At 43.0% G+C, this 23,340-nt stretch overlaps 2 protein-coding genes across 3 annotated transcripts in view; one reads left to right on the top strand and one right to left on the bottom strand.

Moving 5' to 3' along the window:
- Positions 1 to 7: 7 nt before the first annotated feature.
- Positions 8 to 15,217, top strand: ezh2 (enhancer of zeste 2 polycomb repressive complex 2 subunit). Its single transcript, XM_071904369.2, has 19 exons — positions 8 to 366; positions 2,533 to 2,656; positions 4,244 to 4,372; positions 4,977 to 5,093; positions 5,203 to 5,323; positions 6,282 to 6,461; positions 7,370 to 7,475; positions 8,158 to 8,321; positions 8,548 to 8,645; positions 9,348 to 9,585; positions 10,396 to 10,562; positions 10,731 to 10,869; positions 11,496 to 11,621; positions 11,872 to 12,050; positions 12,409 to 12,504; positions 12,836 to 12,917; positions 13,084 to 13,164; positions 13,901 to 13,985; positions 14,926 to 15,217. Exons 2-19 carry the CDS (start codon positions 2,540 to 2,542, stop codon positions 14,984 to 14,986), a joined length of 2,286 nt encoding a protein of 761 aa, XP_071760470.1. The 5' UTR covers positions 8 to 366; positions 2,533 to 2,539; the 3' UTR covers positions 14,987 to 15,217.
- A 5,570-nt stretch (positions 15,218 to 20,787) lies between these two features.
- The window catches only part of LOC139915693 (cullin-1-like), a 25,411-nt gene continuing 22,858 nt past the window's right edge, over positions 20,788 to 23,340 (bottom strand). Inside the window, exons 19-22 of one of the 2 annotated variants that reach the window (XM_078291374.1) lie at positions 23,201 to 23,283; positions 22,799 to 22,904; positions 22,427 to 22,540; positions 20,788 to 21,799 (exon numbers count right to left, since the gene is read on the bottom strand). In XM_078291374.1, coding sequence (XP_078147500.1) covers positions 21,719 to 21,799; positions 22,427 to 22,540; positions 22,799 to 22,904; positions 23,201 to 23,283 — 384 coding nt within the window. In that variant the 3' untranslated portion in view covers positions 20,788 to 21,718. Of the gene's footprint in view, positions 21,800 to 22,426; positions 22,541 to 22,798; positions 22,905 to 23,200 lie in introns of those variants that run through there. The other variant, XM_078291375.1, reaches the window with a different exon arrangement.

The following is a 23,340-nucleotide window of genomic DNA, read 5'->3' as shown; positions in this document are numbered from 1 at the left end:
CGAGACGAAGAGAGGTTTGAACAGTTGCTGAGGCGGAAACATTGAATTTGGACAAATTATTTAGGAAGGGTGAAATCGAAAGTTCTGACTTCCATCTACAACCTTTGCTAATAACCGTATCGTCTGTTCCGAAGTCGAGTCCGAGGGGAAAACAGCCGCTTTGTGTGCCGACTCCAAGTAAGCCGGTGTCGGTGTGGAGCTGGCAGGCGGCGGACGCGCGAGGTGAATCGCTCCCTCCTTCTGAGCTAGCTAGCCAACGAGCTAACGTTACAGCTAGCTAATCCCAACACAAAGGACGGTTTTGCCTGTGTTTGTCATATCGATCCTGAATCACTCCGTTGAATGAGGACTGGGCTTCCTTTACAGGTAGGGTCTGCTGTCAGTGTGTTGTCTTTTTCTGCTCCTGTGAGGCGGTTCAGACGGACCGGGTCTGTTCTTGCTTGTGGCTGCTTCAATCTTGGTTAACTAACTAACTGTTAGCTCGCTGCCAGGCTATCGTTAGCTTGGAGCTAGCTTGTTAGCTCTTTTGTAGCCCAGATAGGTTAGCTAGCTGACCCAGTCTGCTGTTAAGTCAGTGTGGAGATGGTCGTCCTGATCTTTCCTCTCTTGACTCGTTACCTCCTGAACTCTCCAGTGTGTTGGACAACTTACTTTCTTGGTGTGGTTGGACAGATAGCAACAGTCCTGTCTGAGTCGAAACCAGTGAGTGAAAAATAGTGTTTTTTACGGGTCATTGCCAGCACTTGATTTTGGGATTGCCGACGTCAGTGTCAATAAGGAACTGTTGGCCAAGTGCTCAGTTACTGGGTGTTGAGAGAAGGGAAATGCTCTACTTTCGCCCCTCCTGTAAAATTTCCTTGTATTTGTTTCTTAACATGCCTTATGGGGGCGATATTCAGCCATCTGCTTCACCCTAAAATCTAATAAAATTCATATTGCTCAGTTTGGGAACTGGAGAAGTGGGTCGTATCTATCCCTGACACAAGAGTCCCAGAGGATCCTGTATCAGGGCTAGTTCGTATTGAATCCCAGCCACAGGTTGATGAGGAGGGTCAATAAGTGCTTATCAGCTGAAAGGATCTGTACTGGCCTGGGCATTGGCAAGGAAACACACTTGACTTGGCCATGTGATCAGCTGCAACCCTTCCCATTTTATTTGCATACATAGCCACTCCTGATCGTCAGTCTAGTGTGAAGATTACACATACCAAGATGTGCCATATTAACGCAGTCCACCACATTTCTTAGGATGTAATGTTTACTGACTGCGCAACAGCATGTTTCCATGACAGCCGTCTGACATGTCTAATCGAAAGTGTGAGATTCAATTAGAGCAGACGGGCTGGTGGGCAGCGACTCCCAGACTGACTATTGGGAGGGCAGATGGATAATGTAGCTTCCTGTCCATTTCCTCCGCACAGGCAGGAAGACTGCTGCAACTTACAGAGAGTAGAGAGAGATAAAAGATAGGGGGGAAGGCTGGGATTTGTTGTTAGATTTCCCCCAATGAACACCGAAGACTTGTCAGATGAGTCAGGGGATTCCCATCGCTTGCACCTCAATTATTGTCTGTGTGGATACATGATGACAGAGATGAGAGTTGAATAGAAACTATAATTATGACTGAGTTGGTGTACAGTGTCTTTTAGCACGGTGCAAGATAAGTTGTAGGGCCCCTAGGCAGCTGTGTGTGCTTTGCAGGCTTGTATACTTTGTTTTCAGTTGAAAAAAATGATATGTAATTAAGTGGTGCTTCATAACTTTCTAGTTGGACCTATTCAAAGCTCATATGTATTTCTGCAAAGTCTTGTATGGAAAACTATTTTAATTTCCAGGACTTGAAAAATTTGGGAGTTATGCACAAAGTCTGGATTACGTTGGAGAAATACTGCTGCTCAGTCCAGTTAGCTTGTTGACACGCTGTCTGTCATTTCACATATTGTGATATTTTTGTGGATATCCGTGAACCAGATACAGTGATATGTAGGGCTGGGCGATATGGTTGAAATCAATATCACGGTAATCATAAGGATTTTTTTCTATATATATATATATATATATATATATATATATATATATATATATATATATATATCACAATATGGCTCACGTATGAAAAATCACATGTTAAATAATCACATTAACGTTCATCCCATTAAACTGAATGTTAGGTTTGATGTCAAACAAAACTGAAATTTTCAACCATACCTCATGTTAAAAATTTGCTCATCAATTTCGACAGCAGAATTGTGCGTCACGATATCCCAAAATCACCATATCATCAAGATATGATTCCACTGAAAGATGATAAACTATATTATCGAATTTATCACCCAGCCATAGTGATGAGGCTTAGTTGACAATCATATTGTCCAACCACTATCAGCATATGTTAGCATATTACAGCGGTCCAAATTTTTGAAATCCAGTCAAGAAATTAAGCTCTGGGGAAAGTGTGGACTTATGAAATGTGACGACATTCAGTTTGATAAATGTGAAGGAACCTTGATTCCCCCTTCTGATTGGCTGCAGGCGGATCATGGTGCTGACTGGGAAGCGCTCGGAGAAGGGGCCCGGCTGCTGGAAGAGGAGAGTGAAGTCTGAGTACATGAGACTCCGACAGCTGAAACGCTTCAGACGGGCCGACGAGGTCAAGGTTTGTTCACACACACAGGCCGCCACACCGTGCAAATGTTTAGAGGAAAGGGCTGAGGGAAAAGTACAAGTTGAATCTCCTGAAATTCAAACCAACACAAGGAACGACACGCCCCCCACTCCTCCTAGTGAGTGACAGGATGAGTGATTGACAGGTCGGAGCCACGCCTCCTGCCTCAGACTTCTTCCTCATTGGTCGAATGAGTTTCCACAGATTTTAGTTTGAAATGAGAACGGCAGAGGAACAGGACTCCTGCTGTTTCTGAGATTCTGACATTATCCCGCTCGTTTTTGGCCACCAAATCCACTGATTTATTTATGTTTATCACTTCTAAATTTATGTTACTATACATGCATTCAGGGAGTGAAATGAACAGCATCCAAATACTGGTACATTTGAGCTGTGGTAAGATTGTCCACTCTACCAGCCACTTTGGCGGGTAACGAAACATCATTTGGACGTCCTGTTTCATTAAAAACAACAGTTGGCTGGTAAAATGGTGAAAGTGGCTAGTAGACTTTGGGGATGCATCAGCCGCTGTAGTCAGTGGACAAACGTTGGTCTACTGCCCTGCATACACAACTCCTTTACACACAGACATTCGATAGATCAATCAAACCCACCTCAGGAGCTTTGTCACATCGCCTCTCTCTCATCTTTCCTGTCTCTTTTGATTGTGATTATCCAATAAAGCAAAAATGCCAATAAAAAAACTGTACTCAGCTGTAGCTGCACTGGAAATATCTTGACGTCATGTTGTCTACATTTGGCCATTTATCCATGACAATAAGAAAAATACACCAAACAGCTGTTTTACAACAGAGTTGAAGTGTTTTAGTGTGGATTCTCCCTTTAATTTTGAGCTGTGGTAGTCAGCATCCTACCGATGCTGACTACCACATTTCTGGTCATTTTGACCAGAAACGGAATACAACTACTGTCACTAAAAAGCCATAGATGTATACATTCAGTGTATTTCTACTGATTGTTATGGCTTGTATAGTATCACTGCACATGCACTTTAACTGTGATTTATACTTTCAACGTACCATGACCTGTCATGGGTTATTGCTTAATTAATCATCCTTGACATTACTGGCGCAGTGTGTCGAGTCCAATCTGTTGAGTAGGGGAGCTGTGAGTGACGCTGCACTCACATTTACTCACTGTTAGGCGATACATTTTCTGACTGAGCTGTCTGATACACAACGTCAAGGTTTCCAACATCAGTTAGAGTGATTAGATGTAGGAGAAATGCCAGTATTAATAACAAAACACTACCGTTAAAGTATTCAGCTGGAAAAGTTGGCTAATTGGCTATCTGGCTGGCAGCTGACACTTGTGGAAAACACTGTTTCCACACTTTTATCTTTATCACATATGGTGGCTCCTTAATGTGGCAGTAAACTAACTTTTTTGTCACTTTTTTGGTTAGTGCATCCCAAAATTCGCCAGTCGCTGTCACTATTTTACCAACCAGTAGAGCAGACAAACCTACCAGCAACCGGCCAAATGCTGCCACATTTTGGCTGCGGGTAAGTTTGTCCACTTTTACAGTTTTTTATATGTTTCTCTGACTCCTTTCAGAGCATGTTCAACACCAACCGACAGAAAATCATGGAGCGGACGGACATCTTGAACCAGGAGTGGAAGACCAGGCGAATCCAGCCAGTTCACATCATGACATCTGTCAGCTCGCTAAGAGGGACCAGAGAGGTTAGTATGCACACACACACACACACACACACACCTCCCAGTATTTTAAGTGAATCTACATGTTGATCAAGCTTTACACATGCACACACACATGCAAAGTCTGTTATGGATTCAATTGCTTGTATCCGTTCTGAATGGGTTCCATGTCTTATAATATTCTCAAGCAATAAAGTCGTGCAAATTAAGCTTGCACTATAGGCTGGTTCCGCATGTGGGTCCATCATTACAAACACATGTTGCACGGCCAAGCTTTGTTCAGACCCACACAACTTTATTTTAAATTGTAGTCAAGATCCCAAGGTTTCCAGAGATACCAAACACGTCATGCTGAATTGCAGGGAGATGTGTATAAAATGATGCACAAACATCTAGATTTTTCCATTTGATATAATTGTACAGCCATAAAAAAAAATGGCTTCTTGGGTTTGAATATTTCACTCTGTATAAGCAGCTGTAGCTTCAATGAAGTGTTGGAACAAGCAGATACAGGATATGGATCGGACATTGTCGTACAGTGTGGAGAAAATGTTTCTTCTAACTTTGAAGCTGCTTAAGAGGAAATTTAAGGGGTTAACTCTTTCTGTTGTGTCTTTCTCCTGTGCAGTGTACGGTGGACAGCGGTTTCTCCGAGAACAAGCAGGTCATCCCTCTGAAGACTCTGAACGCCGTGGCCTCGGTCCCAGTCATGTACTCCTGGTCTCCGCTGCAGCAGAACTTTATGGTACGCACACATAACAGCTGCACGTATGTATTGGAAAAACCCAATTTTGCTAAGTGTATAGTCTCGCCTGTCTGTGTTTCTAACGTTTGTGTTGGCATTTTTGCATCAGGTGGAGGATGAGACGGTGCTCCATAACATCCCTTACATGGGAGACGAGATCCTGGACCAGGACGGCACCTTCATAGAGGAGCTGATCAAGAACTACGACGGCAAAGTCCATGGAGACAGAGGTGAGAGCCGGGGGACACACGGGACAGTACAGCTGCACGGTCAGGGCTACAATGATGATCCCTGTTATTGCTTTTAGGAACAAAATTATTTTGCTGCACTTTTTGCATCTTATATCAACATCTTTGCATTTTATATCAACAGCTTAACATCTTAAATTAAATGTTTCAACCTTGCAGATAAGCCAGTTTTCTTCATTATTAATTAATTGTGCAATGTAAAATTGCAACATATGATCATACACAATTAATTGTACACCCCTAACATACAGTGTTTTTCCCTATCATCATGTTTTTTTTTAACCAGTGGATAGTTTTTTACCATGGTGCAGTGGAAAGGTCAAATGTATTTATCCAATATTGATTTTCCACAAATCATGTCTTTTCTTTATTGGGCAGCATCTAATTAATAAAAAGGTGGTAAAAGTCATTGTAACATTTTAACCACGAATCTTCACATCTTGGCTACAAATTTTCACTCCATTAATCCTCTTCTCATATGCAAATGACTTCACATGACGTCACACAGCGTGAGAACTTTCTTGATTTGAAACTGTTTTGAAGGCGTAGGTGTTAGGATGATTCATAAATTCTACTGTAGTGTGCTTTACTTTCATGCCAGCCAGCTTCTTTCATGTAGTAAAAGTGGGGGTTTTCCAATGATCTTGTTTTGAAATGTAACACCACTGTTCCTATTTGCATACTTTCAGATAATAAACACTAAGTTAAAACAATGGCCAAACATTTGTGCTCTTGTGGAAATTAATCTAAAATGTTTTAAATGTTTTGTATTTATTTTATTTTCTGTTTTAATTTCTCTTTTCCGTCATTATTTCTGGAAGTCATAGCAAACTGGCACCAACTATTGCGACGAGGGAGACACAAAAGCATCATCTATTCCAAAAAAACATTGATTTTACACGAAATGCCCACTCTCCGCGCTCTCCCTTGTGTTTTTTAGAGTGCGGCTTCATCAACGACGAGATCTTCGTGGAGCTGGTGAGCGCTCTGACCCAGTACAGCGACAACGAGGACGACGACGACGACGAGGAGCCGGACTTCAAAGTAGACAAGATGGAGCTGTGTGACGGCAAGGAGCACCCGGAGGACGCCCGCAAGGACGCCCTCATCAGCACCGAGAGTAAGGACCATCACCGAGGCTCGTCCCAGAGATAATTAGAGATGCTCCGATTGCATCTATGTAGTGGTCTTGTGCGGGTACAAAGTTTTGACCAAGAAAAACAAGTAAATCCTTCATGAAACAATAATTCTGCCTGGCAAGTTGGAGGGACATATTGTTAGTTGCTGACTTTTTTGTTGACAGAGTTAAAATAATGTTATAATTCTTGATTTCAAAGCGAAAAACAAACGAACACTTCAAATTAGTTGTTGATCGTCCGTTGTTGATCGTCCGCACATCGGCCGAGTTTCCCCGGTCGCTCCGCTCTACAGGAAGGACTTGGGTGACTTGTTGATCATGTTGCTTGCAGCGTGACAGCATGGTGACAGCATGACAGGTTTTTAGCACTTGGAGCACAAAGCGCTGGGAGGGGAGCAGCGTGGTTCAAACAGGTTTTCTGTCTCATAGCGACAGCAGGAGCCACAACCACTGCTTCCCACAAGCATCTGTTCCACTGCTGTCTTAAAAAGACGTGTCTGGTGTCTGGTGGGCGCAGAGGAGCCAGCGGAGAAAATAAGAATGACTGTTACACCAGTGACTTCAGTTTTTCAGCCTGTCTATTCATCTGTCCGTCAAACGTGGTATCTCAGACGCCACTGGTCTAATTTTGACGAAAGTAGGAGGGATGATGCATCTTGTCACCGATTGTCTGTCGATCATCTGTGGGGGACGACCTGCTTACTTGTTAAAATTAATACCACCCACCAGCCAAATGCTCGTAAATGACTTACCAACCAACGTTTTGGATGCTCTTTTCTCTTGTTGGCTGGTGAAAGTGCCATGTTAAGGTCTTGCTGGCCATTCGTTTAACAAAATGTGAGTTTCCTGCCCTGATGGAAAATGTGTGTGTGTGTGTGTGTTATCTGCAGGTCGAGCCAGCAATGACAGCACTAAGAAGTTTCCCTCTGACAAGATTTTTGAAGCCATCTCCTCCATGTTCCCTGACAAAGGCTCCACTGAAGAGCTCAAAGAGAAGTGAGTGGTTGTGTGTGTTTGCATGTGCAAGCATGTGAGTATGAGGTGTATTTGCTTCTTACACATATTTCAGGGTACGAATATGATCATTTCCAGGTCTTGACATATTTTGGAACTGCACTAATGAAGAAAAATCAAGCTGCGCCCTCTTTTCTTTTCTCTTAGTTTTGTGCTTTACTGAAGTTTTGCAACTGGACAAAAAGTCTGGAATAGTAGGAGAGAAAACTGTTCGCCCAAATTAAATGTAATTACCAGACATTGTGAAGAGTATAGAGCATATAGTGATGCGGCCTTGTTGACAGTCTTATTGGAAATTAAAGAGCCATGTTGATTTCGGATACTGTCGACCAATCAGAGCAATTCATTGAAACCTGGGTGTAGGTGACATCATTTACACCAGGAGGTAGATTGGAATTCTAAATCTGTTTTGACTCTGTTGAATTTTTCAAATTTCCACAATGCTGACAGTAATAACAATTTGGGTAACTTTACATTAACTGCTCCTTTGTTAATTTATACCATGAAATTAAGAAAAGCAATTAATTCATTTCACTGGACCTTTTTAAGGTCTGGTAAAACATGACATGCAACATGTGTAGCAGCCCTGGTGTATGCATGTGCAAGCTAATCTGTGTGTGCGTGTGTGTGTGTGTGTGTGTGTGTGTGTGTGTGTGTGCATCAGGTACAAGGAGTTGACGGAGCAGCAGCTGCCCGGCGCGCTGCCCCCTGAATGCACGCCGAACATCGACGGCCCCAACGCCCGCTCTGTGCAGCGGGAGCAGAGCCTGCACTCCTTCCACACCCTGTTCTGCAGACGCTGCTTCAAATACGACTGCTTCCTCCACCGTTAGTGCACATTCACATTCACATTTCAGGCCAGTTAGCCAGCAGTCTCATCCAGAACAACTTAAACTGGGTGAGCAGCAGGGAGTTTCATGCTCAGGAACACTGATGGGACACAATGGCTGTTGATGAACTCTGTTGCAGGGGAATAAACCTCTGCACATATTACCAGCTGCTTGCAAATGGTGTTGAACCCGTTGTCTTTGGCTCCTTATTTCTCCTCCTGCAGCTTTCCATGCCACTCCAAACACATATAAGCGTAAGAACATGGAGAACCTGGTGGACAGTAAACCCTGCGGCATCGAGTGCTACATGTACCTGGTGCAGGTGAGGAACTGGAACTGTCAAATTCAATTGTCTTATTGTTTTTATTACTTGAATTGAATACCAAAGCAGTGTTCAATGTTAAGAGTAATTTCCAGTTATTGCCTGGTTGGGCCAGTAGGTCAGAGCTCTACTTTCCTCAAGTATATTTTCACCGGCCCAGCAGGCTAAAATGAAAATAACCACTTTTTCATACATAAATGTATGAAATGTTTTTGTAAATGTAATTGATTGCGATAAAATGTCTGATACTGGCAGATCTTAATATACAGCAGAAAAAAGAGTGAAAGAAACAACAAAAAAGTAAATGATTGAATAAACTTGAAATGTATGATTTTTAACAACTCTGCACTTATTGTATTCATGGTTAAGTTGATAAAACAAAACTGATAGAAGCTTTTATATAAATGTAACAAGCAGCAACATGGGGGGAAAAAACAATGTTGAGGGGAAATTCATGAGGCTTGTAAGTCGTCATTCATCCATCTTATGTTAATGGGACCTGATGAGGGTCAGTTGGGCCGCTGACTGACCGATCAAGGAGTGTAAGGATCAGAGACGATGTCCCTCCTAGAATGATCATGTAAGAGAAGGAGGTGAAGTAGGAGAAATGAGAACTAAGGAGAAAGAAGGGATTGTTTCCTTTGTATCTGATACCAAACTCCTCCAGTGGACTAACACTGTCGTTGTGCTGTGACTGCTCAGGACGGGATGGTGAGGGAATACCCAGCAGGCATGGTTGCCGAGCGGGCCAAGACGCCCTCCAAACGCACGGTGGGCCGTCGCCGCGGACGGCTGCCGAACAGCAACAGCCGGCCCAGCACCCCGACCGTTTCCTCGGAAACCAAAGACACGGACAGCGACCGCGAGGGCAGCAAAGACGACGAGCGGGACAACGACAAAGACGACGACGACAAGAAGGACGAGACCACCAGCAGCTCGGGTACGTTCTCACACACTGAAGAAACTAGGGGTTCATCAGGAGGTTCTTAGAAGATCAAAAGGGAGACGATAATCACATTAAGGTTCCTTACTAGATTAAACATCCTGAAGGGTTCTTTGAAGAATCCCCATATGTTAGAGGTTGGTGGAAGTACCATCAGGATTCATAAATCCATTCATCTTGTAACCTCCTGTGGTTCCCCTATGGTTGTAATCTGAAGAAGAAAAAACAGGGACAGGGCTTCCTTACATGTAAAAAAAAAAAAAAAAGAGAGAAGTAATTGTGTCCACATGTCAAAAATAAACAGAGGTGGCACATCTTCCAAAATCAACAACAAAATACCACAAAGCATTCAGGTACCAACTTGCACACAACGCGTGTCAACCCAAACAACATGTGGACACAATTACTTTTTTTTTTTTTTTTTTTTGCATGCAAGGAAGCCCTGTTACTGTTTTTTCTTGTTTGCTCTGCCATTTTTGGGCCCCTGTACTTTTCCAAACTATCTTTGAAGAACCAGTAAAGGTTAAAGCCCTTTTTACTTTTCAAGGGGTTGGAAATGTACACCAGTCAAATGAAACAACATTGTAAGGAACCGGGGGGAAAATGTCCAACATCCACACACCAAATGTTAACCAACCATCATTTAGATTTACAGTATTCAGTTTTAAAAATCTAGTACAATACTTAGAGTGGTTGATGAGAAAAAGTTAGTTTCCTGCCTTAACAGATGCATCGTTTATGCAGTACTTGGATTTCTGCTACAGTCTCACTATAGTCTTTTGTGTGTGTGTGTGTGTGTGTGTATAGAGGGTAACTCGCGGTGCCAGACCCCGGTGAAGATGAAGCTGACCTGTGATCCTGAGGCGGTGGACTGGAGCGGGGCGGAGGCCTCTCTGTTCAGGGTTCTCATCGGAACGTACTACGACAACTACTGCGCCATCGCACGGCTCATAGGCACCAAGACCTGCAGACAGGTGGGCGGGGCTTAGTTCTTAGACCTTTTAGACATTTAGCTTAAAGCTCTTAAAATATTGAAATGGCAAAAGGTGGATAGGCACTTTGTATACAGTATAAGTAGGGTCTAGTTAGTGCCAATTTTAGTGAAAATAATCATTAGTCCTAATCGTCACTGTCTCTGGCAGGTTTATGAGTTCAGGGTGAAGGAGTCCAGCATCATCGCTCGCGCTCCCGCTGAAGACGAGGACACGCCTCCCAGGACGAAGAAGAAGAGGAAGCACAGGCTGTGGGCCACTCACTGTAGGAAGATCCAGCTGAAGAAAGGTCAGAGGTCACCTCAATATCGCCCTTCACCTGGTTGTTGAAGGAAACAGTTGTGTGAAAGGGATGATTAATATGGGCTGCAGTTTTAATTCCCTGTCAGGAGAGAGTTTACAGGGTTCCCACATGGCTCTGACAAGTAGTGCTGGAATGATTAGTCAATTAATCGATTAGTCGATCGTCAGAAAATATCAATCAATATCGATCCGATCAATTGTTTTAGTCATTTATCAAGTTCAAATATCAAACATTTGGTGGTTACAGCTTCACAAATCCCAAGATTGCTGCTTTTCTCTGTTTCATATCATTATTAAATTAATATTTGGTTTTTTTTGGCTGGTCAGACAATTAAGCAATTTGAAGAATCACTTTGGGTTCTGGGAACTAGTTCTGGGAACTATTTTTGACATTTAATAGTCAATCAAAAAAATAATTGATTGATTAATCAATAATGAAGATAATCGTTAGTTGTAACCCTACTGGCAATTCTGGAAAAGTACGATAATTTTCACAGGATTGACTTGGAAAAAATGTTTTTTGACCTGATATAATGACATAATCTTCAGGCTATTAGAAGAAAAATAATGTATCCCATTTAACTTTATTGTATCTGTTCCATCCCTTTGCAGATGGCTCGTCCAATCACGTGTATAACTACCAGCCATGTGACCACCCTCGGCAGCCGTGTGACTCCTCCTGTCCCTGCGTCACCGCTCAAAACTTCTGCGAGAAATTCTGCCAGTGCAGCTCTGAGTGTAAGAACAAACACACACACTTTATCGTAGAGCTTTTTTAGAATAAAAGTTAAGAAAACACACATTATCCCATACATGAACTCCACAATGCTTAAATGTTTTTAAATGAAGCTTTGCTGAATTATGCATTATGAATTGATGCACATGGAAACGCCCTTTCTTCTGAAACAAACCGCTGCCTTTAGTGGTATGAATATTGCAGTAGTCAATATATTTTGGATCACACTCATGTCTTGGTGTCTGTGTGCAGGTCAGAACCGTTTCCCAGGCTGCCGGTGTAAGGCTCAGTGCAACACCAAGCAGTGTCCCTGCTACCTGGCTGTGAGGGAGTGCGACCCCGACCTCTGCCTGACCTGCGGGGCGGCGGAGCACTGGGACAGCAAGAACGTGTCCTGCAAGAACTGCTCCATCCAGAGAGGGGCCAAGAAGGTAACACACACACACACACACACACACACACACATCCTTCTATCCTTATGAGACGTTTGACTACCACACCAGAGGTTTTCAATAAAATTGGCTTGTTATCATCAATTTTGACAGCAATTGTGTATCACCTTATCATCATGATATGATTCTATTGAAAGATGATAAAAGATGATTTTGAATTATTGCCCATCCCTAGTATAGACATGTGTGTAATGTACATGAACAGAAGGCATATCAAATGGCATTCTGTTGTTTCTCACCCTCTGTTCCTCTCCCTCTCTCTCTCCCTCTTTCTCTCCCTCCCTCCCTCCCTCTCTCTCTCTCTCTCCCTCCCTCTCTCTCTCCCTCCCTGTCTCAGCACCTGCTGCTCGCCCCGTCAGATGTGGCAGGATGGGGCATCTTCATCAAAGAGCCGGTCCAGAAGAACGAGTTCATCTCTGAGTATTGTGGAGAGGTAAGAAGACTCTACTGTCTGTGGGCTTTCTGACCGACCGAGAGATGAGAAGGGATGACGAGAATATAGGAGGTTCTGATGAGATACGATGAAAATTAAACGAGCCCCGTTAAGAAACTGGATCATTTCAGCAGCAATTTATAATAGGATACAGCAATCAAAATAGATTAAAAACATAAAAATGGAAATAATAAAAGCTGCACAAGTATGGAAAATGAGTTTGATGATATCCAGGTCTTAGAAAGTTTGGATAGTACACAAAAGTTTGGTATTTTGAAATGGACAATGAGGGGGAAATGTGTTTTGTAACATTCAACCTTTGTCTCTGCAGATTATTTCCCAGGATGAAGCCGACCGCAGAGGGAAAGTCTACGACAAATACATGTGCAGCTTCCTCTTCAACCTCAACAACGGTAACACACACACACACACACACACAAAAGAGACACAATCACAGAAAACAGAGAAGACACAGGAAATACCCATGCAGAAAACACACAGAAAAGTCACACATACACACCCAGATGGTTACACTGCAACTGACTTGTGAATGATTTCTGTGTTCTTGTGTCTCCTCAGACTTTGTTGTTGATGCCACAAGGAAAGGCAACAAGATCCGCTTTGCCAACCATTCTGTCAACCCCAACTGCTATGCAAAAGGTAAGAAGCTGAGATGAACACCGGCCATAGCGCTTAGTTGCTCCCATAAACACTAGAGAGAAAACACAACATTGAATTATGCAGAATTCACAGTTCAGACCATATTTAAAAAACAACAAGAAGCCATTAAATAAACAGCTCAGTTGAGTTAAAAACCGCCGGCACATAAAACAATTACATTTTCTGTATTTAAAAGCCTTAAAAGAAGAAAGAGTTGGCAGGTTATTCCAAAGCCAGCATGCGTGACAGGCAGCCATGTTGGCAGACCAACAGGTTTTCCTACCCAGAATACACCAGCAGATGGGAGAACTCAGCAGGACTCGGTATCCTGCTTCATGGAGCAGGAATCGAGACTGAAGGATGACAGTCACTCGTCCCTGTTGCTCTGTCGTTCTCACACACTCTTTTTTTTTCTGTGTTTTTTCTATCAACATTGCGAGTCCAGTATGTTTTCTGAACTGTGTTGAAGAGGTTTTACTGAGCAGTGAGCTTTACTGGAGTCAGCAGTGCAAGAAAAACAGACTATTTTTCTGTAGCTGTGGTCAGGAAGGAAGCTCCATCGTATCAGAGCTGGATGACCTGATTAGCCGATATCTAATGTTTAATAAAAGGCCAACAACCGCCTGATATATCGATCTAAAGCTAGTGACGTAATCGGTGAAGGAAGTCATCACGGTAATGGTGATAATAAGAACAATATCGTTATTGTTATTCATCGTCTGTCCGTTCGTCGTAGTGATGATGGTGAACGGGGACCACAGGATAGGGATCTTCGCCAAGAGAGCCATCCAGACCGGGGAGGAGCTCTTCTTCGACTACAGGTCAGTAACCTGGGAGAGACGCGGCAGGCGGGAACACACTGCAACAATAAAATAACCTCTGCAGGATGTTCTTTACTCTGACTGTGGGCATAATAACACAGTAAAGAATGTTATTAAGGGTGTTATGGCTTTTATACGTTTACCATCATGTGGACTGAGTGGTGAGTAGTTTACACTCATGGATAAAAACGGGAGAAAACAAAGACTTAAGTTAAATGATTACTTATTACAAAATCACTTATTTGTATTTGTTTGCTTTTTTTTGTTTACCTTTTTGTTCTGTTAGTTATGTGTGTTTCTTATGCACTTTCTTACTATATTCATTTATTGTATTCAAACATTCACCATGTTTTTCACTTCTACTGACTCAATGTAATGATGATAATTAGAGCTGCAACGATTAATCGATTAGTTGTCAACTATTAAATTAATCGCCAACTATTTTGATAATCGATTAATCGGTTTGAGTAATTTTTTAAGAAAAATAAGTCAAAATTCTCTGATTCCAGCTTCTTAAATGTGAATATTTTCTGGTTTCTTTACTCCTCTATGACAATAAACTGAATATCTTTGGGTTGTGGACAAAACGAGACATTTGAGGAACGTCATCTTGGGCTTTGGGAAACACTGATGGACATTTTTCACCATTTTCTGACATTTTATAGACCAAACAACTAATCGATTAATTGAGAAAATAATCGACAGATTAATCGACATTGAAAATAATCGTTAGTTGCAGACCTAATGATAATGATAATCCATTATGCTGCTCTTCCTTATAAAAAATCATTAAATAATTGTTCACACACAACAATATTGGTGTTAAAATGCTACAACATATTTAAGTTTATTCTTCAGTTGCACTCATAAGAGCATCAGCTAAATGTGTAAAGTGTAAAAGACTTGACATGTAGAAACTAATTATTTGTTTGTGTGGCAGGTACAGTCAGGCCGACGCTCTGAAGTACGTTGGGATCGAACGGGAGATGGAGATCGCCTGATTCTGACTTCTACCTCCTGTGGATCAACTACTCAAAGGCCTTACATACACAGTCACACACACACACTCACACACACACACACACACACACACACACTGTTCACTTCAGGAAATCCAGACGACTTGTCAAAATGCTACAAAGCTTCAGGAATTCTGGGAACTTTTGAACACACGGACGCAAGTTTTTGTTGCCGTTATTTTGCCACAATGATCTTTCTTTTTCTCTCGTTTTTTTTTTTTTTAAACAATGCTTTTCATATATCTCTCTCTTTCTCTCACTTGTCATTGTTCTTATTTGTGTTTTGTTTTTTTCTATCAACAAATCTTCCTCTTCTCTCGGGTCAGGGAGTCTGGGATTCACTGTTGCTACGTTCACGAATCTTCCTCAGCTCAAGGTGCAAACCGGCCCACGAACTGGCTCCCGTTTGAGTTTCACCCCACTTTTCTACTCTGAGGAGACGAACCCGTGGCTCTACTTTAAAACTGGCTTTTCAATACAAGTTTCAGGGACCAAAACCTCCACCAGCCGGACTCGCAGCGTTCCTACTCCTCCGGTGTGTTCGCTGGTTAGCCGTACGCTCGGTCGCCCCGCACCGCGCCAGCACCCGGGTGTTTTTATACGGTGTGAACTTAACGCTGTGACCTGCACGCTCCCCAGGGTGCCGCATCACTGTCTGTCTGTAAAGCAGGGCGGCGTTCACGAAGCAGGATCGACCCGGTCCAGCAGCGTGAAACCAACATTCAAGAAGACTCTCCTGATCACTTGAATTGGTCGGGTTTTATTGTCATTTGTCATATTATGAAAAGGGGGGAAAAGGAAGGCTGGAGATCATCCTTTACCCAGAAGGCCTGGCTGCAATCCCACTGAGTAAAACCCAAGGGTATGTTTGCTGCAGAAATTAATTTTGGAAGGTTCTTGCAGACAAAAAGACGTTTGTGGGGAAAAAACCCGAAGCGCTGAATTGGTTTTGGACTCCGCAGTGTGAACAGGCCGAACTAGTCAAACTCTTCTCACACCAATCACCACCGCAAGACCGTCTGCTATTGGTCTAAAACGTCACGATTGGTTGAGTTCCCTTACGGAAAAGTGCTTCTATTTCCTTGTCTGGTGCATTGCCTTTGTCTCCATCTCGGTGCGAACATCTGGTGGTCAAACAAAGTGAATTGATCAAAACTGCCTCCAAATCCTCCGTTTCTCAGCCGCCTTTGTTGCTTTTTTTCATCGTAATTGTTGAGGTTTTTGTCACCGCTATTTTCCAGTTTCCCTAGGCGACGTTTCCTCTGTAATCTTCACGCCCCTGCGGTGTGCAGCAAGTAAACGAACAACACGCGGCTCGCTGCAGAGTATAAACACACATTTACATGCAGCGCTGCGTTGGGACGAGTGAAGCGTCCGCCCTGCTGAAGTGTCCTTGAGCAAGACGCTGACTCCCCTCCAGCTGCAGGGCCGCCGCTCTGGATCTGACTCCACACTGGTCATTGCCTTTTTTTTTTTCAGATTTCAACACACAAGAGGGAAACGGAGATGAGCCTGCTTTGTGGCGCTCCCCCCTGCTATCAGGTGCTAATGTGAAAAGGTCTCAACACAAAACCAGCACTACTACCAGGGAAATGAACACTAGACAAACACTAGGTAGTCGGCCATTATTTGGATTATTGTCCTAGATGGCTGGTGAAACGGTGAAAGTGTTTTGAATTTTGGCAGACAAGTGAGTTTCCTGCCCTGCCTCCTACTGGACCGGTCTCTATAAACCCAAAACCAGAATCAGCTTGATACCGTTTGGAGGGTTTTTCACTGATCTGCTCCTCTGACTCTGGTGCAGTTTGCTCTGTTCTTTCAGCTGTGTGTTAAAAGTTTTCCCACTGCGCTGTATTTGTTCCATTCTGTACTCGTACCGGCGCGGTCCGGTGTGTTTTTTATCCATTGGTGCTTCGTGCTCAGTTTGGTTCGGTTCAGGTCAGTCACGGTGCCATCGAGGCCCAAGTTTCCGTTCCAGCCAGACGCTACAGCAGCTGATTTCACTGATTTTATTGTGCGTTCTTGTGCTGTAAGATACATCGGGGAAAACTAATTTCCTACTTGGAAATTTCACATGAACGCCCTCCAAAGTCGGATACTGAAGTCGGAAGTTTTGCTACCCGAGTTTCCGAGTTATGACGTAATGATGACCTTTAACCTTCTCAACAAGGCAAAAAGTTTTGAGAGTCAACAGTAAGAAAACACAAACCCATGCACCTTAAAGTCAAGTTTGAGGTCATCCAGACAAACCTCACATTTGTTTGAATGAAGTTCGTCTAATTAGCTTGTTTAGCTGCAGGAGGTCTGTGTTTGTTTATTGTTTGTCTTCTGATCGGCTGCAACGCTGATTAGCAGCCGACTTGGAAGTCCCGGATGTCGGACTTTCCCGCCGGCACATGAACGCACCATTAGTTCTACCAGCTCAGGTTGAAAGTGCTGATCTCTGCTGTAGTGTCTGTTTGAAAGGAAAACCTGCAGACTCTCTCACATGATGAAAAGCCACTGAGCTAGCTAAGAGTGATGGTTAGGCGACGTATGTATTTTCCCGCTGGCTAAGGATGCTGTTACCATGACAACGGTGACACACAAGCATCATGCACGACTCCTCAGTATTCCAGTGTAAAACCAGAGGGTGCTGACACCGGACCGCACCTACAGAAAGCCCCAGTATGAGTACAGTATGACGCCGGCGCAGTGGGGAAAACCCTCTGGCAGTGATGTTTTATTATCCCGACGTGTCTCTGGACGAACCCCCCCGCCCCCGCCCCCCGCCCCTGCGCCCCACTTTTCCTGCTGTGCCTTGAGTCCTTGACAGAACACCGAACCGTGTCTGATTAAAGGTGACCGACTGCATTTTAAAAACTGTTTTCTTTCTGCATGATGAAGTATTCTGCGTTGTCAAAAAAGAGAAGAAAAAAAAAAAACCCAAGGAGAATCCCCCCCCCCCCCCCCCCCTCCAACGATGAAACCGCTCCGGGTTTCTCAAGACTTGTCAGAGTGCGTCCTCCCCTCGTCTTTTCGGTGCTTTTTTCCAGACTAAACTAGTGGAAGGAGAGTTCTGGTTCTGGTTCAGGCCTGCAGGGTGTTCCTTAGGTTTTTAGCGGTGGACGGAAATGTTCTAGAAACTAGAGATCACTGTACTGCCTATTCCATGTGATGTCCAATCAGTATAATAATCTATCTTAATAGTTTTTTGAGCATTCCTCTCTTGTTAAATAGGCCTTTTTAACAATGTACCAACAATCATATATTGACTTTTTTTTGTTTTCTTATATTGTCTGATGTGAATTCTGGTGCTTGCAAAAATACCGCAGACTCTCGTCCCAGTGTCTGACCGACTTGAAGCAATACCAGCCTTTTATCGAGAACTTCTCCCCCCTCCCCCGCCTCCCTCCCTCCCTCCCTGCTGTGGAAATGTTCCTATTTATCTCCACTTTCTACACCTGTAATTTATTGCAAACTTCACAGACTGAGGGGACTTCTCATGCTGTTGTGACGTACAGATGTCTGTAGCCGATGGGTCGGAAAGGTTCTGGATCTTTGTTTCTGTGAGACCCCGGGTGCGTCGACTGCTTCCTGGAAACCTTGTGCTTCAGGGTTCCTACACAAGTCTGGAAATCTCTGGGGAAACGAACGTCGGACGATTTCCAGGTCTTGGAAAAGTTTGGGAATTGCACTTAAAACTGTTTAGGGAATCCATACTTTTCCAAAAACACACATGACGATGTAGCTGTAGACCCACTGTCAGTCCACATACTGTGAGATTTGTGTGTCTAGTTTATAGTAGCTGGACAATACAACTATCTGCAAACACAGTCAAGAAATTTGGAAAGAGGTTTTGGAAAAAGTGTGAAATGGGGGAAAACGTGTAGGAACCCTGTATTTCTGTAACAACGTCTCAGTTCACAAACCCATTGTTGCCAATCCAGATCATCCTTCCTGTGTTTCTGATTTCCTCATAGATTTTAGATGCATTTGATTGGTGTACGAGTGTCTTCTTAAGCCAATCCTATGCCTTTTAAAGGAATAGTTCTGTATCATCTACTCACCCTCATGCCAAATGAAACACAGGTGAAATTTGTCAGTCCATATAACACACAGGGAGGTTATCAGCACAACTTCGTAGCAGCCTTCTCCAAAACAACTGAAGTCAATGGGGACCGGTTCTTTAGAGCTCCAAAACAAAAACAGCCAAACAATCACACTGAATAGAAAGACCTATACACTATTATTTACTGCAAATCAATCAGCTGTAGTTAAGATTTGCACTATATTATGGTGTAAATATACTGTAGGTCTTTTTGGAGCTCTGAAGAACTGGTCCCCACTGACTTCAGTTGTTTTGGAGAAGGCTGCTATGGAGTCCCTGTGTGTTATATGGACAAACTTCAGCTGTGTTTCAACTGGCATGAGGGTAAGTAGATGATGACAAAATTTTCTATTCCTTTAAGATCAGGTGGAGCAGCGGTTCTCGACCGTGAGCCGCCGAGGCCCAAAGAGTCTGCAGGTTTTCATTCCAACCGAACACTAAACCAGCTGATTTCACTTCATTTCCACACCTTCAATCGGAGAGAAGAGGAACTAATCGGTGAAATCGGCTTCTGTAGAGTTTGGTTGGGAGGAAAACCAGCAGAGAAGCGCTTGATTTAGGATGATGTGACAATTCAGAAACGGGGGGGGGGAATCAAGAACTGGGTGCAGGATGAGTGAGAAGCAGCAGGTTTCACAGCTTCTAAGGGTCGTGTTTGTTTTCACCTGAGAGTAGAGCTGGGTAACAAAAAAGAAATAGAAACAAAACCGTTTTATGGCATCGAAATGGTTTCGAAAGGTTTTCCAATTGCTTAAGATCAATGAACAAATCTAGAGAGATGTGAAGCAGATGTCAGGTTTAAATGTTAAATAGAAAATGGTTTCCTCCATCACAGTGAAAAGTGATTGAACAAAGAAATGATTTGGTGTTGCAGCAGGTGTGTGTTGGGGATTTGTTACCCAGTCCTGCCTGTGATGGAGGCTGCAGGTTGTTTGTGTTTCATGCTGTTCTCCCAGTGTCAAACCAGGACCGCTTTTCTTCTTCTGACTACACAGGTGCTGATTTTGTAATGTTTACAGGGATTTTGTTGTTCAAAGTGATGCAGATTAAAATATTAGAAAATGGCTGCTGTTGTGTTTTGTTTTTTTTCCTTGAACAAGATGGAGGTTTCATTCACCTGTAGTTAGAAAAAGAGCCATGATTGAGTTTAATTTGTTCTGTACACTTAGGGCACCTTTTTAAAAACCTTAAAATCACAAAAAAATAGCATTTCGATGGCTTCTTGTTTCTGTGATTCAAAGTATTTCTGGTTGAAACAGGATGTTGGGGCAGGACATGAAATGGGGACGGACTGTTAAAGTGTTCAGAAATGATTTGCTCTTAATCTTTACTCATCACAAACTTTCATATTCTTAAAAATAAATTAAATCCAGCCACCAGGATGCAGGAAAAGTAAACAGTGAATAGTCAAAAATGCACCGCTGTACCATGTATGTATTGTATGTTTACTGGTATGCCATTAAGTAACCACTAAAAATAGTTTCCCAGGATATAATAGTAATGGGATTTTGATATACAAATGCAAGAAAGTAAGTTTTGTACCTTTGTTTTGGCATTTATTGTTAAATAGATGTATGTTGTAACATGGAGAATTAACTGATAGGGTTTAAAAACACAAATCATGTCATGGTGACTTTACCTGCATGGGACCGTCTGTCTCCGGGTGAGAAAAGAGTCTCAGGAGAGGCGAGCGTTAGAGAAATCTTCACTTTTTTTTTTTATTTATCACACATTTAGAAAATGAACCACACTATACAAATGTCCACCTCGCAGTAATGATACAGGTGACCTGCGTGATCCGACCGCCCTCCGACCAAACTGACACTTCAGCTTCTTGACTCCACCCCCCTCCCCTCCCCTCCCCCTGCTGTCAGATCTGAGGGGTGCGTTTGGGATCGGGCGGTAACACTTGCCCCGCCCCCTCCCCTTCCCCTTCCCCTCAATGCTGCTTCAGTTTAGTCGCATACATAAATTACAGGACCAGCGTTGTTGATTTCATTCGTGTCGTCGTACGGTGGACTGCATCGGCGGCCCGGCGACTTTGCTTCTTTTTTATTTTATTTTTTTTGGCGTCGCCGTGATGCAGGTAGGCAGTAGCATGCAGAAAAACCCTTGGATGCGGCTCTCCTCTGATTGGCTGTAGGCTAATTCATTAAGTTTGCGCTATGGAAAGAGGGGGGGAGTAAGGTTGTTTTTTTTTGTTTTTTTTCCCCTCTTAGAAGTCTGTGGTTCTTATTTACATTATGAAAACATGGGAGAAAGAGTGTGTGTGTGTATGAGTCCTAGAGATGCGTCGTTTTCCAAAAGGACGGGCGTTTACGGGGTTTCCTGGTCTAAGCGGGGGGGAGGTCATGTGGTCGTACGGTTCCTTCATCACTGAAGCGAGAGCAACAAAAAAGGGGCAGAGTTCACCCCCCGTACGTCGTCGTCGTCGTCGTACGGAGGCGTCGCCGGCTGCCTCCCCTCGGCGCCGGCGCGGCTGCGGTTCTCACACACATTCACAACATCTCCGCCAGTCAGAGGGATCCACACTTTATTACTCAGACATAAAAAAAAAAAAAAATAACAAATAAAAATAAAATGAAAAGAGCCGGCGGGTGGGAGGGGAGGGGCGGGGCGGGGCTTTAGGCCAGGTAGCTGTAGGTGTCTTTCTCTCCGTCGACTCGCTCCAGATACTCCTTCTCTATCAGGATGTCGATGCATTTCTGACCACAAGAGGGAGACAACGAGGGAAAGGTCAGACCATGAACACCACAGAAGAAGACAGAAAATCACAAAAGGAGCACAAAAGGAATCATTCTCTGACTGTGATGTCCATTATCCAACCAGAAATTATAATATAATCCTAAATATTTTGCAGGATTTTCTTTTAATCACAATTAACAAAACCATCTGACTGCACTTTTTGCCTCATAACAACTTTATATTTCCAACTACATCAGTAATTGCACATTAAATTAATGTTTCGATATAAATATTGATATGCCAATATTTTATTGTTAAATTACTGAAATAGCAATATGATTATACAGGATTCTAAACCCTACATCCTCAATTCTACTTGTTCTTCTTCTACGTGTTTTATGTGTTTTTGAAGTCATCGAATGATAAAAGAAGTCCTCAATGATCAAATCTGCACAAAAGTACGATCATGTGTTAATCATGTAGTGATAAAATAAAAAACATGTGAGAGGGTGAGATAGGTGGCTTAGACATCTCAATCCAAAAGAAACAAAATTCTGCATAATCATGAGCATGGAGGGAAAAGGGAATTGTGTAAGAACGGAGTAGGGCTGTGTGTGTGTGTGTGTGTGTGTGTGTGTGTGTGTTACCTTGATGACGGGGACTCTGGGTTTGAATCGGGAGGAGAGCTGGTTCAGGACTTCAGCCAGGAGCTGCTGGTGTTTCAGGACCTTCCTCATCTTCATAATCCTCACAATGGCAGCCTGCACACACACACACACACACACACACACACCTCGCTCATTAGTGCATGTTCACCACAAGACACAGAAATGTACTACAATGTCCCTCTAAATGAGTCAAAAATCTACTTAAAACTTAATTTAACAACTCTGTGAATACTCTGAATACTTGTAATTTTTAAAGATAAATTTAAATATATTATAAATCAATAGTGAAGTCACTCTATTCCTGATTCTACTGAAGGACCCCCGGACCCCAGTTTGAGGAGGACCAGCCACCTGTATGAGGAGTTTGCGATCCTCCTCGATGTTCTTGTGTGTCGTCTCCTGCTCCTGCTTCTGCTCCGTCTTCATGGGGACGTTGATGTTCACCCTCAGCTTCTTACTGCGTCGGGAACAACAACAACAACAACAACACCGCTTAATATACTGGAATAATTAATATCATGTATCAGGATATAAAAGAGCTCTGGTCCAAACTTCAGTCAATCCCTGAAGTTCATCATTCAGAATATAGATTTTTATCACTTTGTAAACTTTAAGCTGCCTATTATTCTTTTAAAAAGTCACATAATTTGTTGTGATTTTGTGCTTTATATCAGTGTGGATGTTTCGTTTTGTAACACAACTCTTCCACTTCCCAAAACAGAAGCAGAGGGAGAAGACAAAGCCTGCGCTCACTTCTTGTATCCGAGGAAAAGCTTGATCAGGGTGTCTGGTTTGAACTCCACCTCGTCCACGTTGGCGTTCTCGTCCTCTAAAACCTGACGGACACAAAAAAAAAAAAAAAAGTTTCAGTGAGGTCGTTTCCACGTACAGAA

Source organism: Centroberyx gerrardi, chromosome 22, assembly GCF_048128805.1.
Source record: "Centroberyx gerrardi isolate f3 chromosome 22, fCenGer3.hap1.cur.20231027, whole genome shotgun sequence".
Taxonomy (NCBI): Eukaryota; Metazoa; Chordata; class Actinopteri; order Beryciformes; family Berycidae; genus Centroberyx; species Centroberyx gerrardi.
Note: the sequence above shows the minus strand (reverse complement) of the source record. Positions and strands in the feature narration are given on the sequence as shown.